Source organism: Neopsephotus bourkii, unplaced genomic scaffold (assembly GCF_033783945.1).
Source record: "Neopsephotus bourkii isolate Nb327-2 ecotype Australia unplaced genomic scaffold, CSIRO-AGI_Nbou_v1 NB_318, whole genome shotgun sequence".
Classification (NCBI taxonomy): domain Eukaryota; kingdom Metazoa; phylum Chordata; class Aves; order Psittaciformes; family Psittacidae; genus Neopsephotus; species Neopsephotus bourkii.
The window spans coordinates 1,087,657-1,107,012 of NW_026900826.1; the positions used below are offsets into that span (position 1 = coordinate 1,087,657).

The window sequence follows — 19,356 nt, forward strand, 5'->3', positions numbered from 1 at the left end:
GTCAGCCTGTCTGAAATTTGGAATAGCTTCAGTTATACTCTTCCAGTTTATTCCATCATTGTCCCTTGCATGGTGAAGAAGAAAAGCCATGGTTTCTGTCCTAAGCAGAGCTCCGTCACTGAGTGTACATTTCAAAAAGCATGGGAAGAGATACTAAACTGTAAAGGGTTCAAAGCACAGGGCATGTGATGTTACTGTGTAATCTTGGAGAAGAAATAAAAGGGATCTGGAATGTCTGAGGAATTTGCAATGGGATTGAAAGACATCTGGTTCCTGGAGTGATGAATATCACATTAGAACTATTACTCTTCTACAGCAAGGCCCTTCCTGCTGCATGGGCAGCAGCCTGAAATCATTCCCACTGAACCTGCTCAGCCACCACTGAACTGCACACACCATTTAAGAGATGTAGCTTGTAGAGAGCAGCTCAGTGGGATGAGATCTTAAGTGAGGATCAGGCATGGTAGTTCCAGACTTTAATCTGGCCCTGGCAACAGTGAAATTTAGATGGACAGCAGAATGAATGGAGCTGCATTCATTAGCTGCAAATCCATGTTTTATGTTAAGTGAAATTATTGCACACTAAGATGGACATAAATCTGGCTGATACAGAGGGTTGATTGACACAACTCTACACTCCAAGTGATAGCATTAAAGATGCATTGTGAATTTCAGGGATTTAATCACACTGATAACATCTTTTCAAAGATGATGCATCAGGCATTTTATTACCATGCATTAATATAACCCAAAATATTAACTATGCTTATGAAGGAAGTATTTTTTCTGGCCAGTTCTCTTTAGTATCTTTATGAATGATTTGGATGAGAGGATCGAGTGCACCCTCAGTGAGCGGGTGCACCAAGTTGGGTGGGAGTGTTTATCCACCTGAGGGTAAGAATGCTCCACAGAGGGATCTGGAAAGGCTGGATTGATAAATTGAGGCCAGTTTTAAGGCTCAGTCCTGCACTTGGGCCACAATAACCCCATGTGATGTTACAGGCTTGGGAAGAGTGGCTGGAAAGCTGCTCGGCAGAAAAGGTCCTGGGGGTGTTTGGCAACAACCATCTGAATGAGCTGTCAGTGTGCCCAGGCAGCCAAGAAGGCCAACAGCATCCTGGCTTGTATCAGACATAGTGTGGCCAGAAGGACCAGGGAAGTGACTCAGTGCTGGTAAGGCTGCACCTCAAATACTGTGTTCAGTTCTGGGCCCCTCACTACAAAAGAGACATTGAGGTGCTGGAGCGTGTTCAGAGAAGGGCAACAAAACTGGTGAAGAGCCTGGAACACAAGTCTTATGAGAAATTGTTGAGGGAACTAGGGTTGTTTAGCCTGGAGGCTCAGGGGGGGACCTTACCTCTCTACAACTACCTGAAAGGAAGTTGTAATGAGGTGGGTGTTGGTCTCTTCCAAGTGATAGAAGATTAAATGGTCTCAAGCTGTTCCAGGGAGGTTTAGATTGGACATTAGGAAAAATTTCTTCACCAAAAGGGTTGTCAAGCATTGGAACAGGCTGCCCAGGGAAGTGGTAAAGTCACCATCCCTGGAGGTATTTAAAGGATGTGTAGATGTGACCTGGGGACATGGTTTAATGGTAGACTTGGCAGTGCTAGGTTAACAGAATGATCTTAAAGATCGTTTCCAAGCTAAATAATTCTGTATTTCTATGTTTTTTACCTCCTTCCTGCAGACATTTTCTGGGCCCATATGATGTTACTTTCCCTCTCTGACCCTCACTGTAGCAGGTAAGTGGAGGAGATACTGATGGTGTGATGTAGCTTCCTTCTAATGCAGCCAGCGTAGCTTTTCCTTGAACTAGGCACAGGAACCTGCTTGCAATAGAAGACATTAACACCAGGTGGCAAATTAAAGCTGACTACAGTAGGTGCATGTATAGGGAAAGACAACATAATATTGCCAGGAAAACAATGTATCTGGAAAACAACTCTCTCTTCTTGCATGTTCCCTTTGAAAACAGGGCATCCTTTTTTTCAGCCTTCAATGAAAATATGTCTCATCCTTCAGTATCAATTGTAGAACCCCTGGAAGATTGACAAGGACCCCATGCCCTCTTGTCCTACTATGTCCATGAGACAGTGGCAGGATCCGAGTCCCACTGGCTGAGGCAATATGCATTCTTCAATGAACTAAAGGAAATTAAGGGAATTCCTGCCCCAGCAGCATATAACCCAGTTTTTATGTGGGAAGGGATTGTACACAAGCAGGGTAAGGGCAGCACTGGCAGGAAGGCATAACACACACATGAACAGTAGTGAGCTACAAATGATGGTGGCCCATGAGTCTCATGGGCTTGGAGATGAAGCAGAAACACAGAAAAGAGATTAACACCTGAAGAGGTTACCTGTTCCTTTCTTATCTGCTTTAAGGCCCCTACTGCTGCAGTCTCCCCCGCTTGTGCCTCTTCAGGAATGGTTCAAAATGTCTCTGAAGTCATTTGCCTCTGCACTGACAACAGCCAGCCATTCTTTCAGTGCTTTTCTGCCTACAGGAAAGGTTGGCAGGATACTCTTCTAGTCCTTCAGTGGAATACAGCATGACACTGCTTTTAGCTGTGAAGAGACTTGTCCAGTGGCACACAAGGGTTTGATGGGCTTGCCAAGACAGGCCACAAACAGGGGCTTGCCAGTCATATACTACCTTTCATCACCCTTATGCCTGTCCAAACCCATCAAATATTCCTGTCCCAGACAGCAAGTATCTTATTTTTAAAAGAATTCCATATATCTGTTAGTCTGCAAACTGCAAAGTAAAAATACATTTCAAATGAAATGGCTTTGACGCTTCTTAAAATATACATTTTATTATTTTCTGGTGTTTGCTATGAAGGTTTCATTCAAATTGTGAAGGTATGCAGCCTTACAAACTTCTTGAGTTAAAGGTTTTTGTTGGTGGCTTTACGTTCTCTTTCTTTCGTGGCAGAGGAAAATACATAGGCTAGAAATTGTTGAAATTCATTAGATGTTTAGTATTACCTCTTCATATACACTGTGGAATGCTTTGTAGAAATACTATATAAAATAAGGCAGATTTTGACAGGGAATTCAGTCATAAAATTTCACAGGAGAAAATAGGAAGTTCCAACATATTATTATTATTGTAGCCAAGGGAAGAGCGGGTTGTTTTCACTGGTTTGTGGGAGAACTACTGCAGTTCTGGTGCTCAGACAGTATACAGCTCTTGTTTATTCTACAATTCTCAAGTGAGACCTTTTCAATAAAACTTACTTTAATTAACATAAATCAGACAATATTTAAACATACACATCTATCCTTACAGTGCAATAAAAAGGTATCATTGTATAGTATTTTGTATTTGCATTATGAAAATAAAAGGTCTGTACATCAATTAAATGTATATTAATGAGTATGAATCATGTAAATTTATAATGCATCTAAAGTTGGCTTTGGCTTTTAAGTATTTATAAATTCATAGAAAATATTGAACATCTAACAAAATAAATAAAACATAACATTTGAATCATAGATGCTAACGATCAACCTCAAAAATTCTTGTGTTATTTTTACATTTGCTACTAAATTTCTTAAAGAGAACTCACTTTCAGTAGTGCTCAGAAGTGAATGATTGCACCTTCTGTGATGTGAAAAAATACAGTACATCTATTTTCATAGATCAGAAATTCTTTCATAGACAGTTGCGTTTTAAATGTCTGATTGTTCTACGTAACCGTCTTAAGTGCTTATAAAAAGCATGTAGCTTTCTCATAAAAGCTGTGAGTCTCTTAACAGACAGTCTTCTAGTGAATGTTCGTTTAATGAGGATTCTTCAAGGTCTTCCAGCTTCACATACTGGTATGAAGATATCGCAGAAATATGTTCACTAATAAACCCTCTTGAGTACAAGTACTGCAGCAATCCAGTGTAATTCCACTTGGTGGGCTTATTTCATTGGAGTCCGCACACGTAGTCTGTGGAAGCCAACTGCTGACCTCATGTTCTCTTGAATTTGAAGGTTCCCCAAGCGCATGGGTTAGCCTTACTGTAATACTGAAGAGACCAAAACAAATCTGAAATCACATGAATAAAAGTGAGCTTGAATAAATATGCATCTGGTTAGTAAATTACACACCATGGTCTAATTGCTATTCTGGTGGTGGTCGAAGGACCCGCAGATTCCTTGCATCTAGTCCTTTCCAGTATTTAATGTTATTATTCAGATGCTCCATCAAATTTGGCAGATCTGCAAATGCTAGGGAAGAAAGGGCAGAGTGCATTTAGTTTGCAGAATTCAAACAGTCACATGATTCTGTCTCCTTAAGTATCACTTCAAATGTCTGGGCAACTGTGTTAAGTAGGAAAGCTTAAATCTGTCATACCAATACTTGAAAAGGTTTTGGCTGTATAGCTCTCATCACTCATGTATCACTCGGGCCAGTGAGAATAGTCCTGTAAGTCTACTTAATACTAGTACTGGAAGTCCCAGCAAAGGGACCCAGTTTTCCAGGAGGGGCATAGCTAATTATGCTTGTAATTATTCTACTTCTTCAAATCTCAGTCACATGTTATGAGCTGGCATTCAGGAGAGTCACATTTCTGACCACTTTTAACCACAGAGGCAGCACTTGGAAGGAAACAGATGCTCCCCCGAGCAGTTTCCAGACTGCAGAAATTTGTCTTGAAGAATAACTGATATTAACATGGACAAAATGACTGTGCCCAGTGCTATCAGGGAGAAAATGTTCTGTTCTCCTTTTACAGAGAAGCAATTTTGAAATTAAGAAAGTTAAACATTGCCTGAATCCAATATATTAAAGAGAAACCATGAGGTTGGCTTGTAGCAGTATCAAAATACTTTTAAGCAATAATGAAATTATTAAGCTTACTTGAATTGCAGAAATCTTCCCCCCCCCCCTTTCTTTAAGAGCCATAAGAAAGCACTTTTATATCCCAGTAGTTTCAAAGGTTCACACAGTAGTTATCATCAGGAAATACAGCAGAGTTTTGCTTACCATCCCAGGCATCAAACATATCAATAATGAAGTAATCAATGAATGATAATTGGGATTTGGGGATGCTGCAAGTGTTTCTGTCAAAAACTGGCATCACAACAGGTAAACCTTGTCTCCTTTCTTCATCAGTCTGCAAAAAACACTCTTGTGATTATTCATCTAAGACACATTCTGTTAATGGGCTTCTTTAAGTAGCAGATTGTTTGGCACCGACTAGAGCATGCAACTGATAAATAAACAGAGGAACCTGAATAAATCTGAAAAGGCAGATATGCACCTTTCTCTTTTATTCTTTTAAAGAGAATTTAAATGGAATTAAAGCTTGGAATTTCAGCAGCCCATTTCAGCTTCCTTACCTGTGCAAAGTACTCTTCAGAGATGCGTCCGGCCCACTCTATGCACTGTTCTATGGGTCTGCATGGATTGGAAATGTCAGCACACTTTATCAACATGCGCTTGATAAGGATACGGTTTTCTGGAGACCTGAGAACAGTTTTGATTGACTCTCCATCACCATTATTCTGTAACATTTAAGAATTAAAAAACAATCCATTAACAAGGGCTCTGTGCACTTACTCAGAAGCTTTGGGCCTTAGGAATGCTTTTAGCTGATCCTACACGGACCAGTCCTGCTACTGGCTACTGTATTTGATGTCCAGCCAAATTTATAGGGGGATTATGAACGTTAACCACAGTTGTGAACTAGCACTGAACTCCAGTTTCTGGATTCTGTCACTATCATTGTGACAGATCTCTTGGGCACCTTTGGGCAAGTCATCTAATCCCTCTATGCCTTATCTGTATCCTTAAAAGTGTGGAGAGGATCCATTCATCACTATACACAGTGATGAGCACTGTGTAGGCAGAAAAATGTAATTCTCTGCTGAAATCCAAGGATTAATGGACTTGCACATTTAGAGTGGAATAGTGGGTTTAAAAAAACCCAGCAACCCGAGCTGCGTGGTCATCCTCTGCATGCAGACCTCATCAGCGTGAGTATCAATCATTGTGACAGCATTGCTACTATTAGGAGAGTCAGATCCCACATTGCCTCCCAGGCATGCTCCTCACTTCCTTCCACAGGACCCCTGTTAGCTCATCAGTCTCTGACCTGACTGGGAATTTTGCTGAGAGTTTATCAGTATTAAAGTTATATATATATACATTAGAAGCATGCTTCTGAACAAGCTCATCTTTCCTCTGAAAGTCTAGGGAAGTTTTCACCCACACACAGCTTATATTTGGTTCCCAGACTGCACATACAAGCACGTCAACATACTCTATATTTGGAGCCAATATACAGCTAATATGATGATCCAGATTAGAAGGCATTTCTGTGGAGCTCTGATGAAGTAAATTTCCAAAGGACAGAGATTCAGGATTAAAATATCTTTTTAAATTACCTATAAGTACAGCATCGCTGCTTGACTCTTTATAGATGGGTAGATACAGAAATTTACAGCACCATCTACATGGAACAGAAACTCTTTGAAGCAAGGGATATACTAGACTTCTCTGGCACCTAACAAAGTCTTGGTCTACAGTCAGAGCAGTGAAGAAGTTAACAATAACAATAATTATGATAATGACAAAGCTCCTGCAATATTTTGTACGAAGAGGTGGACAAAAAGCAGCAGAAACATTCTGACCTTTTATTAGGACATAGTTTTCAGAAGAAAGTTCTTGTGTGGAAGAAAGTTCTTTCAAAAGGAAGAAACTGACAGTAATGAAAAAATTGTTATTTGGTAGTAAACTGGCTCAGAAACACCAGCTCTATAGTTCTTACCGAAATGAAACTTCCAAACCAATTATTTTCCCTCAGTTTTAGATATGTCAAAGGCAAAATATGCAGGAGATAAACTGAGGTGCACACACCTCCAAATACATGGCAAAATTATGCAAGAGAAAGCCAAAATAAAGTGGTGGAAGCTCCAGGAACACAATCACGGAAATGAAACACCTAAAATTATTAAGAGATCATGCAGTCAGGAATAGCAGAGAATATCCTAGTAGGTAAACCACCAAGAATCAAGAAAGGATGTTTGCTTCTGTGATCTGTTCAGACCAGGAGCACAGTTCTACTTGCTAGATGCAGATGTCTTGGGAATAAAATGTGCTAACTGTGCTTAGTCCCAGCATCCTGCTCAGAGTGCAGAGGTGTCTCTGCATGTCAGATGTTGGCTTCCTGTGATAGGTTTAGATGACATCATGAAAGGAAATGGGAGGATAAAGGATGCTGGAGCTGGAAAGGATTTTTTTCAGTTTATGAAACAAAAGAAGAAAGGAAACAAACAAAGAAGCTTCTCAGCATGGCTCTTTGAACAAATATGTATAAAAATAATAAATAAAAAAAAATAAGGGGAACTGTCCCATTTGGAACACATGGTTGTCAGCTCAGTCTGCGAACACAAACTGAGTCACCTCCATTATGGGAAAGCAGGCCAAGAAACACACAGTGCCGCTGCAACCAGATAATACAACTAGACTGGATCTGCCAACGTTATTCTGCTAGTAAGCAGCACAGCAAATGATCTGGTTTACCCACTCACATATTACACGCCTTTTAAGAGGAACCTCCTGAACTAAGGAACTCCCAACCAAAAGAAGGGAAACATTTTCCTTCTTGTGCTCAAAGGTACTCTTCTCCAGTTAAGCTCCAGCCTGCTTCTATGGATGAAGGAACAAGACCTGTTCCTCTCCCACCTTCAGATAATAAAAAGACTGCCCTCCCCCATTATAAATGTGGCTTTCTAAAAACCATGGTAAGAAAACAGAAAACCATGACAGCTCCTATAGGACGTTGCCACCCATACACTTTTATAACCATTTCTGAAAACCTCCTTGCAAAAAAACATTCCAACAAAATTATACACTGCTCTTACTGGCAACAAAACTGCTGGTTGAAGCTGTTACTGAAATCGGTGTGGTTTCTTCAGAATGAGTTCTTAGCAGGCAATTTCATTTTGTCCATGGGGTTCCAGATCGCTATTGATTATGTCTGTGTGATCTATAATGCCACCATCTTATAAAGATTAAAAAAGAAAGTAGACAGGAAACCCATGAGTGCTGTCAGGTAGTGCTGGAGGCTGAGGGCCCTTATTTCCACAGAACACACCATATGGCAGTAAATCACCTGCCCTTATGCTGCACCACCAGCGGTTCCTGTTGTGACTGAGGGTGTAATTCAGTTTCTGTTCTGCGCCAGATCTTGCCTTCTTTGCAGAAATGGCCAAGAACAATGCCAAGTCTTGCTGCTAGCACTCTATGGGCATGACAGTGTTCATCAAAATGGCATTTTTAACAGGAAAACAGAACATGGTTCTGGTCCCAAGTATGACATCATAACATTGCAATATCAATAGGATCCAAGTGAGCCCGCTCACCCTCAGTGGTGTGACAATCGTGCTAAGCAGAAGAGCATTCAAACCCAGAGGTGAAAGACACATTTCTAGTCTCTCTTTCTCCACACTTCTGGTGAACCTTCCCAGAACACCACGTGGGGATTTCCTACTGCCAAGGGTCCCCAGTCCCTGCCTCGTCATTTTAAGGAGGACTTACAGTGTTGCTTACCCCATTTTCTTCTAGTGCTGCCAAGGGTTTATTAATGCTGTTGACAAACTTGTTGACATGCTCAAAGTGCTTTGTCATTTCTGTTGCTAAGACCATGTCAATAATGACTTGGCGAAGGGTTCGGTACTCGTTCCTGTTTAAAGAAGGAAACAATTAAGAATGCTGGCTGGTTCACAAAGGGCTGCTTGCTAAAACAAGTTAACAAAAATGCTACAGACCATTTCCGTTGAAGAGAGGTGCTGGGGGAGGAAAGAACAGTAATAAGGGCTTGGGCAGCTGCATCTGTGTTGAATGAAGTATCCTTTGGTGTGCAGAGACATACATGCTAAAGGCATAACTGGATCTCTAGGAGAAACACTGCTAGAGCTGAGCAGAGGCACCAGCTACTCAGGAGGGCTGCCAGGACATGCTACACCAGTGTGTTCCCAAGGCTTTTAGCACAGACACTTGGGCAGTGGCTCATGTTCCAACCAAGTTTTCAGCAGTACTATTTTGCTGTATCTTGAGAGGGCCAAGGCAATGGCCACATCCTCACCCTAGATGCCTTTCTAGGGCTGGAAGAAGAACAACAGGTCCTTCACTATCCTTCCCATTGAAACAAGGCATTCACTTTTTGATTAATGCCCTGTGACTCTTTCTGTCCTCATTCTACACAGCAAACATTTACCCACTCAGCCACAGCTTGTCTTCTATGTCCAATGATACAAAATGATCCTTCTAGACTTACTAACATTAGTATTCACACTAAGTTCCTTAGATAGGGTCTGCCTTTTTATCCACAAGGGGAACTGAAACCATGGGATTACTCCTAAGTCTGTGCAGGACAGGCAGAAGCAATTCCACTTGTTTAGAAGCAAATTTCCACAAAGGCTATGGACAGTTATCCACAAGGCACTTGCCCCCCTCTAGGATGCTTGACTGCATTATCTTATGTTATACAGAAGAAAGTGAGAGGTGTCAGTGGGCAGACAAGGACCCTGGGTTTTAGGCTTACCTCTCCATGTTTTTAAATATATTGCATTTGCCATCCCTGGTGGTGAGCTGGAAAGCCAGGGCAGCATGATGGCTCTCCAGCACTGCCGTGTCATTGTAGAGAATTGCTAGCTCACTGCCAGCATTGCACAGGAAAGAATTTGTTCTTCCTGGGTGATCCACATCATGGACTGTGGCAGCAATGAGTGCGGCAACCTCATCAATCGGATCCAGAGTTTGCTGAAAATAGAAGGATGCTCAGTTTTCCTGGCAGACTTATGGGAAACCCTACTCTGTCCATAAGATTAAGCCAAGTTGCTGAGGTATAAAAGCGAGGACTCTGCAGTAAGGGTCAGATGTTCTAGACAGAGCAATGGAAAATTCATTATAAGCTTCACTGAACACTGCATAACTTTTTTGGCCATTTTGTGCCTCTTGAATTTTGCCTTAGCCCCACCTTTGACAAAGCACATCAAATTAAGCAAATACAAAGTAATAAATTAGAGTGTGGGTTTTCTTCTAACACCACAGAAACCAATTTCACTTGGAGTTAGGGTATTTGGCTCAGAAAAAAGACCAATACTGGTAAAAATTACTTTATTTCCACCAGACCCCTTCATTTCTTTTGGAAACTTAATGTGTCCTAATCACATTCCATTGACATGCTAGCTAGGTTTACAATCTGTAAGGAATGTTTCCCATATATCCTGTTCTATAACAGTGTCCTGGGGCTACAGCTAATATGAATTCTCTGAAGAATACTTGATGGTTTACATCCATGGAAAAAATTACATGACTGTTCTATACTTTCTGTATCAAGTTCTGATTCTGCTAGCATGCTGCGCTCTGTGGTTTATGTCTATTTACACTGGCCATTGCTTTGTGTCTAATTATTTTTACTTTACAATGAAATACAAACCCATTTGACTTTCAAGGATTTGTACTTCAGTTTTAATACTGTATTAACAGCATAAAGGAGATAAAGAACCAAGCATCTCAGAAAGATATTGTATACATTTGGAAACTAGCCTTTATGCTGTGTTTATGCTGGCTTTTTGTGAAGGATCACAGATACGAAAGAATTCTGTCAAAATAATCTAATAAAGTAAGAGACTCAAAAGCAGACATGTTCCCAGTTGAATCTGGGAGTAGGGCAGATAATTTCCATTCCAATTAGCTTGAATTTAAGGTCCAAATTTTCTACCGGCTTTGACAGTTCCATTCAGAATGGTTAGACTTGGTAGGTGAAAAAAACAATCCCTTCCCTACTTTACACCTCTTGAAATTCAGGCAGTGACTTGACTTGATGCAGCTATGATATTATTCATTAGGGACTGTCAAGAGTGTCTTGTAGAGAATAAGAAAAGACAAAGAATTGTTTCCACTCCAGGTTCATAGTTAGCATTGTCTGAAATATCATCTGCCTTGTGTTAGCTTCTGCCTTCTTTCTTTCAGCTGCTGCTCATGGCATTTTATTTTTGTGATATGAAGTTAAGAAAGAGAGATTTTTAAATCGGTCTCTCCTCAGACGTACGCACTAACCAGTGCTCAGTCTGGCTGAGAAAGACCTGTGCAGACAGAAAACAGCCAGAAGCTGGAGAATACTTGACCTGTAGGACCACAGCAGTGTATCTGACACTTATTCCCCAAGTCTGACATAACAGACTTCCTGGGAAATTTACAGCACCTTCACCCCAACTTCAGGTCACAGATTCTAACTTTGTCATCTTAACTCCTGTGGCACAGAAGTGGAAACGGTTCTGAGAATACTGCTTCCATTTGGGAGCCAGAAGATTTTCCCAGGCAAGAACTGACTTCAATCACTGAAAAAGAATCTCAGTGTTTGAGTGGCAGAATCTGGCCTTCTGTGTTTAGGTTAAGTTGCACTCTGGACAACGCAAAAGCAGCTGGGCTCTAACACTGAAAAGATAAAGAGAGAATTTTGAGCTTTGGTTCTCTTCTGCTGCAACATTTCTTTTCTCTTCCTCTATCTAGAGAGGAATGGAAATAACATTCTGGAAAAGGAGGCGGCAGTCATGCTTCTGTGGCATTGAAATGAGTCCAGATCTTGTCTGTTTTTCGTAGATATTCTTGGGAAGACCAGCTAAACCTTTGGCAAATCAGGTTCTGAAAACATCACTTGGCATATAGTATTTTTAAGTCATACTCTGGGGAGCATATTAATGAGCTGCAGCTCCAGGTTAAGGGACTTACTACAGATTTAATGAGCTGTCAGAAGCTTTTTTATAGCCACAGATATCTCAGCCAGGTGCCCGTCACTAGCACAATCCTCGTGCAGGAAGCGCTGTTGTAATTCCCGTCTACAGTCTGCCCTCTGGCCATGTGAGAGCAAAGGTTGCTCTGATTTATTCAGGTTCTCAGTGGCTGTAATATGCCAGTGGCTGTTATGGTACAAGAGACTTCAACTACTAATCTTTTTCAATACTCTCCTCCAATGCAGTCTGTTTAAGCCTCAGGGCATCTCACCCAGTGGGTGATATAGCTTTAGAAGCACTAAAACTATTTTATGGCCTATATTGTCTTGGGAGTCTTCTGCAAAATGACTATCACAAGGCTTAAAAGATGGTGATTTATTACATTAAAACTGTATTTGGCATGTACTGTCACAAAAATAATTGTGTCATTAGCTCACCTGTCTGAGAAAAATTAACTATATATATATGAAGAAGTTTTGTTTCAAAAGCTGATTTTCTTAGTCTCCCATCAAGAACAGCTGAATTCCTGTAATACTAGTATCTACCCTTTCATATGTACTATAAGAGAGATCCTAGAACTTATGTAAAATAGCCCAGTTCTTTCACCTCATAGTTAGCAAACTGGTTGGTATTACGTAGACATTTGTCTTTTGACATGTTTTTTTGAGAGATCTTCCTTTGATCGCACCTTACTTCCCACCTACACTATTTGTTATAAATACGGACTCACCTTTACTTTTTCTTTAGACAAGAAATAAGCAGTGGCATGTAGTACATCTGCTGAATGAGTAGAATTATGGTAGGAGTTGGAGGAATGGTAGTTAGCTTCAATAACTTGTAACCACGACCTCAGAGTTGATTCTGAACAGTTTAGGAATTCACAGATTCCAAAGCGAGCAAATATTTTGAGACCCAGATAAACCAAAGGTCTGTGGAGAAAAGAACCCAGAGAGTTTTAAAATAAATGAGCTAAGAGAATATTTCATAGCATAAATAGTATGAATTCTTAATCAACGACATGTCAGATTGGGTATAAGGACTTGTTACAGAATTACAGTCTAAACCTGTAGAAATGTTCTGCCTACCCATCATATGCACACTCAGAACCATGCCAGTTCCTGACACTTCCAGGAATATAAAAAGGTTCCATATTGCTGCTGTACTACATGAAGCACTATTCTGGGGCTTGGGGAGTCTATGCTGGGTACATGTAGACTGAAGTCAAAATGAGATAAATTAGCAAGTACTAAACTCTGTGCATGGGAGGAGAGAGGTGATTACCTTGCTGCTGCCACTGATTCCTAAACTGCCTTGTTTAACAATTAGATTAAGTCTATCTATACAATATAATGCCACAATCATTATTCTTTCTGCTGCAGATCTATTCCATTTCTTTTACGCCCACCTTTGCTGGCTTCTACTGCTCACTGGCTTTGCATGCAGTAGAGGTTGAAAGATGGCAGTGTTCTGGAAGCAAATGCCAGGCCAGAGTATGCCATTTTTAGAAGCGTGTATGGGCCAGACGAAACTTCAGGCTAGGCAAGTCTGACATCTATCTCCAAAACCAGCCAATACCACTGTATTCCAGTACTCTTGCTTCTCCCAGGCCAAACTGCACAATTTAAACCCAGATGACTGGCAGGTGAACGAAGATCAGAACATCAGTACAGAATATTTCTAATCTGAAAGCTGTGAAAGTGCAATATGTTTAATAGAGCAAATAAATAAATAAATAAAATCCAGTTTCAGTCCATTAGACTTCATTTTAAACCCAGTTAATGTCACTGTTTTCTTGTCCACTGCATTTTTTTGCTTAAGAAGAACAGGTACAGTGGTAATTATTTTCAAATGTGTATTTTCAAAAATAGATTTTAAATCCTTATTTTGGCATGTCACGTTCCTGCCTGATTCCAGATGCATCAAGCACTCTGATTTTTTGCTGCACCTGACAGGCTAGGTGAGGTCATTTACAGCTGCTGAGGTCATTTAGAGTTGGGTGTACAACTTCTGGCAAAAGCACTCAACAATACTGTGTCAGATACTAGAATCACAATATACTAAAGTTAAATCCTTCTTAATCCCCTCCCTTTGTCTCATGGCACTGTGAGACAAAGGTCTGCCCAGGTTTCTGTGTCAGTGAACTGTAATGCACTAAAGCTTAGATTTAATGAATTATCTTGACTTTACTACCTATGTCTGCTTGGACTTGAAGACAATACTAACAACATATTCATACTTGTGATTCATTGGAGATCACTTTAATCCTCTTAATAAATGAATTGCCTTTATTTAAACAGAGCAAGAAGCAATCATCATTATAATAACTTTAATAGGAGGACAGGCAACAAAGTAGCTCTTTTGTCCCTCTGTGGTCTCTCCAGATCAGTAACAGAGAAGCCTATCTGGTGATCTCATGCATATTGGCTGGGAAAACTAATTCTTAACTTACTGCAATGTGCATATTAGATGTTTAAAATCACACAATCTGATTACATTTTGACTTTTTTTTTTTAATTACGGTATCTGTAGCACTTCATTAGAAATAGAATAGAAATAGCAAAGGAAAAATACAAAGAAAACAAAACCCAAAACCTAAGTAACTGGATGCAAATTTCTTCACCTACACTAAAATCACTTTCAAGAAGAATAAATAAAAAAAAACATGGCCTGAAATGAAGTGTATGTATGTTAACTAACTGCCTGATATCTTTGTTAGACATTGGGTTTTAATACCTTTCAAAGCTCTTACGGATCTGCGATTTTGAAGAGGGTTTAAGATAGTCAATTCATTGCAGGATCTAGCCTCCAAATTAGTGTCTCATAGATGCTGTAAGCTAAGACAAAGCATGGTATATGAAACTAGACCCAAAGGAGATCTTTTGATCGGCATCAGAAAATAAAACCAAGGATTTAAACAGAAAGATGAATTTACAGACTTAGTGGGAACATGAAGTACAGTCTATCAAAACTGCTGATTTGCTTTTAAAAACTTCTGTGATGGAAATTAGTGTGCCCTACTTTTTATAAGTAAATATTCTTCAGTTAATCTTACATATAACATGTAGCCTGCCAAGATTTTAGAATAAAGACCTTCCTCTAATCCCAGAGAAAGGCAATGGGAATTCTGCTGTATTTGAACTGCTTAGGAATAAAAATTACCCGATTACATGGGAAGAAAATAAAACATGATTTGTATCAACTTATCAAACTAAGACCAGCATGTTGACTCTGTGTGCAGTTGGCCATAATTTGAATTTCAGTCTCCACAAGACCACAATTTAATTTGTAGAACTTTTCTGTTCCTGAGAACAGAAAAGTAAGACTTTTACAATTATGTTGCTTTGTTATTGTACCATATCAGAGACACATGATCTTCACTTACATCCACCGGGATTCTGCAGGAAATAGTGTATGATGAAACCGAAAATATTTAGTAAGGTCATACACAACAAGAAATGACAATGAGAAAATTTCAAACATTTGACTTTGAAATTAAAAGTAATTCCACTTTAAAATCACAAGTAGAGAAATTAAAGAGCTGATTACAGGATGACATTTAAGTCAGCTTTCAGCAACTTCAATTTATGAGCTCTTGAGTTTACTGACCTTTTATGAGTGGCAGCCTCAAGTTCAAAGATATCAAAATCCCACTGTTCTTCATTTTCCATTGCCTCTGTTATCCGTGGGGGTATGTCATTGAGGGAGATTGGAGAGCTCAAACTGCCAGCAACCTGATGAGTTTCTGTTGAGGAGTATATTTGCAAATCACCATTAATAACCTTTTTACCCAGTGTAAATGTTTTCTTTTCTGTAATACTGTCTGGCAACTCTTTTTTTCTATAAAGCTCAGTAATGCTACAGAACAATGCTTTTAAATAAGAACAAAACCAAACAATGCTTATAAAAAAGAACATCTGATCACATTTCTCCTATTTCTTAGATTTCTTAACATGTTTTAATATTTTAGTAACAACCCAGTTAAAACTTACGTTTTGCTGACAATATGTATTCGTTCCCTGATAATCTTCGTAAACCATCCTGTTAAATAAAAGCTGAGAGTTAAATGAAGGCTATTGTGCAAAAGGTCTACAAGATGATGATACCAAATAAGTAGCACAATGACTTTAAGGAAATCTGACTGTAACCTGTCACAGTCATGAAAGCTGCCTCTCCCTTATTTGTGTGTAGTGTTAAGATTTGCCTGTTCTACATATAGCTCATAATGGATGAGAAACTGCAAGATACAACATGAAACTGCAGGATAGAATATGAACTCAGACAGTTAAAAATCTCAGGTGCAGATGGGAGTCTGGAATTACAGCCTCACATCCACCTCTGTCTGGACAACACACACAGGTTCTGGATGTGTACCACAAACCATGGTATGTTCACATACTTTCCGTCCACAAGCAAAGGTGGATAGTGGGAGTGAATGGGTGGAGACATGCTTCTGCTCTTCTCCCCCTGGTATTGTCAGATCAGGTCACCTCAGCAGCCTAAGAATCTCATTATTTGCTTCTGGGATTGCAGAGCAACAAACAACTCTGAGGCTTCCCTTCTATCAAAGAAGAACGTACGCTTGCTTGTTCTCCAACTCAGTGTCTTTGTTAGCACAAAGACTATATGGCCTTTGTTCAACTTTGGGTACAATGCTTCTTCTTCCAATGCCCCCCCATTCCTCTTTTCGTAACATAACAACATAATACATGCCTTCTTCAGTCTTTTGCTTGCCTTATTTATTTAAATAATGAGTTCTGTGGAGCATGACTGTGTTTTAATATGTGAACATTCATGTTGCTAGCTCAGAGCACTTTGATCTTTCTTTGAGTCTGCATGGGTACAAATATAATCCAAGAAATAGCCACAAAAAATATGTATTTTGTATTCTTTTGAAAACACGTTCTTCCTGTACACTGAAAACCTCCCAAAACCTGCCATTCTAACCCTAATAAATGAAGTGTTTAGCTATCTTTCTTTCTTCCTTTCCCATCTATACCTTTCTAAAATGAATCACATTGGAGAAAGAATTGGCTTTCCCTTCCATTGCTAGCAAAACTAAAGCTTCAAAAGAACTTGTCAATTTTTTTCCTGTTTTCAGAGCTACAATTTTTTTCTTTTTTTTTCTTTTTTTTTTTTTTTTTGTGGGGAGAAATCTGAAAAAAGAGGTGTGCAGTTTTTCCTGAAAATTTGCATTGTAGAGGTAAAGCACATGTCAGATAGTAAAGATTGAGTAACTGGGAAAATCAGGCAGTGAAACATTGACTGATAGCTATTTGTGGCAGTATGTACTTACTGTCATTAAGCCTCCAACAAGGTCACTTGTATGTGGATCTTCATCTTTTGTCCCCAGTTGTGGAGAGTACAATTCAGTGGTTCTTAAAATCTCCAAAGCCCGGTCTAAAGCTTCTGCAACTGGCATGGGACTGCTTTCTTGTGCAGCATTGATGATGTTTATTACCTAGTTTAGCATTAGATATGTTTTGAATTTAGAAGTGATTTAATAAAAAACATAGACATTCATCAATTACTGTGGAAAACTCATAGCAAATAAACAAGATCTACAATCCACATGTGGGAGAATCAAAATGAAAGGGATGTTAATAAAGCACTGATGTTTGCTACTGACTCTGGGAACAAGACTGTGACCTTAAAAACAGTCTTATTAATAACTTTCCCATTCAAGGCACAGCCTCAAGGTGTTTCTGAATAGATTTAATAAAACCTTCTCCCACTGGCCTCTCTCAATTTATTAGTGAGCTGATTTTTACAAATCCTTGAATGGTTTCAGAAGGCAGTTTACAATGCCTAAGTAAGAAGGAGGAACTCTTGCCCCTCCTTCACATAAGCAAAAGTCCTTAAAAAGGGGTCATGCAATGGCTGACCACATGGAGGGCACTCTGCTAACCAGCCTGGGAAAACTTTGTTCAGAGCATTTGGCTTTTTGGCACTCCATCGGTGGGCAGGTGGAACAGAAGAAGAAGTTGCGCCAGAGGCCAGTGCTGCCTTGTTCCTCAGTCTGGATGGGAACCTTGTGCCCAATACTCCAGTACAGCATAACTGACAACAGCTAGTGCCAGTGCACATTACCTTGGTGATGGGTGCTTCAATAGTCATGGAATGTACCCTGGCCATAGAAGAGCGCCGCCTTTGTGAGCTGCCTGTGTGAAAAACAAAGCAGAATTTGTATCCTGATTTCAGCGACATGGCATGACAGGAGGATTCAGCCAAGAAATCTGTGTTCATTTTCTGAACTGCTTACCCTGCTGTGCCCTTCAGAGGCAATCTACTGGAGAATGCATATACTTGTTTGTTATGCTGGGGACACACAAGATGCATGCTGAACCACTGATATCCCTGATCAGATGTAAGTAATTGTAACAGCTTGGCAAAAGTACAGCTTTTTTGATTTTGGTTTTTTTTTTTAACTAAATAAAACATTCATTTAAAAACTCAGTAAAATACTACAGGTGGGTGTATGAACTGGCAGGCAAAGGGAGGTAAATTTTGCTCCTTGATGGAACACGACAAGTTATAATGAGTCAGCTTCCAAGCTGAGGTAAATAAATGAAGCTCTTTTGAAGTGAAGATAGCTATGCCAAATTAAAATGGCAGAGGTCATGGCCTATTATTCACTGGAAATTGGAAAACAAATGTTTCCTATCAGTTAGCAATTTTGGTTCTGTAAAGAAAACACCAAGATGGGATTTTTCTGGATAATTACATTGTGCTACCTATAAAATGCAGACATGTCTCTGTTACTCTTTGTATTAAGCAGCTCTCAAGAAGAAGAATCAATGCTATCTTTGCTATACTGGAACATGATTTTATTCTCACTGCCACAGACCTACTTCCATGCTTCAATAGTGTATGCTGCCTACACTGTAATGATGTATGCTTTAACAAAATCATGTAAGTATCAGCACAGTTTTGAATATGTGACGCATCTATCAAGTTTGGGACAATCTAATGGAGCAAAATACAACATAGGGAAAAAAAAAACAAAATTAGTAAAAAAAAATCTTCATATTTTTATCAAGATTAAAGATAAGAAATGTAATTTTTAGGCTTAGATTTTGACATTTGTACTTGAAAGTAGCTGTGTTGAATCTCATGAGGTCTTCCATGCAGGACAGTAGACAACAGCCTTCCATTCTCCACTGATTCAAAAAAAAGACTCAACATGGCTCAAGAGAAGAAAATGGGGCTATTTGACCAATGTGAAGTTGTTCATGAATTGATGACTTGCTATTTTATTCCTGTTTGTGTATGCATATATGTACACATACATACCTATATTTGTGTGTGTATGTGTGTATGCAGATAAAAATCTGAATATATATTTGGAAATTGGTAAAATCTACTTGTTTAACATACCATCACTCCCTCGTGATGTTGTGGATCTGACATCTAGTGATCCTTTCCTCGTGTCCTTTTGTCTGCAAGTCTGAATATCTGTGGAGAAATGATAGTGTACAATGAGTGACATTAAGTTGTGCCTAAGATGTATATTAAAGGAACTGAAACTCAGAGAAAGCCTGATAGCAGCTGAGTGACAGTTACCACAATGCAGATGAGAGCCAGTGAAAGCTCCTTTTTAAACTCTTGTCCAAT

At 39.5% G+C, this 19,356-nt stretch overlaps 1 protein-coding gene across 4 annotated transcripts in view; it reads right to left on the reverse strand.

Annotated features, from left to right (window-relative positions):
* Positions 1-2,802: 2,802 nt before the first annotated feature.
* The window catches only part of PDE8A (phosphodiesterase 8A), a 148,014-nt gene continuing 131,460 nt past the window's right edge, over positions 2,803-19,356 (reverse strand). For 3 of the 4 annotated variants that reach the window (XM_061347312.1, XM_061347314.1, XM_061347311.1), the window contains 11 exons: positions 19,120-19,197; positions 17,833-17,903; positions 17,039-17,203; positions 15,735-15,783; positions 15,352-15,487; positions 12,476-12,674; positions 9,552-9,769; positions 8,558-8,690; positions 5,344-5,508; positions 4,988-5,117; positions 2,803-4,227 (listed from right to left, as the gene is read on the reverse strand). In XM_061347312.1, the coding sequence (XP_061203296.1) occupies positions 4,121-4,227; positions 4,988-5,117; positions 5,344-5,508; positions 8,558-8,690; positions 9,552-9,769; positions 12,476-12,674; positions 15,352-15,487; positions 15,735-15,783; positions 17,039-17,203; positions 17,833-17,903; positions 19,120-19,197 (1,451 nt within the window). In that variant the 3' untranslated portion in view covers positions 2,803-4,120. The remainder of the gene's footprint in view (positions 4,228-4,987; positions 5,118-5,343; positions 5,509-8,557; positions 8,691-9,551; positions 9,770-12,475; positions 12,675-15,351; positions 15,488-15,734; positions 15,784-17,038; positions 17,204-17,832; positions 17,904-19,119; positions 19,198-19,356) is intronic. The other variant, XM_061347310.1, reaches the window with a different exon arrangement.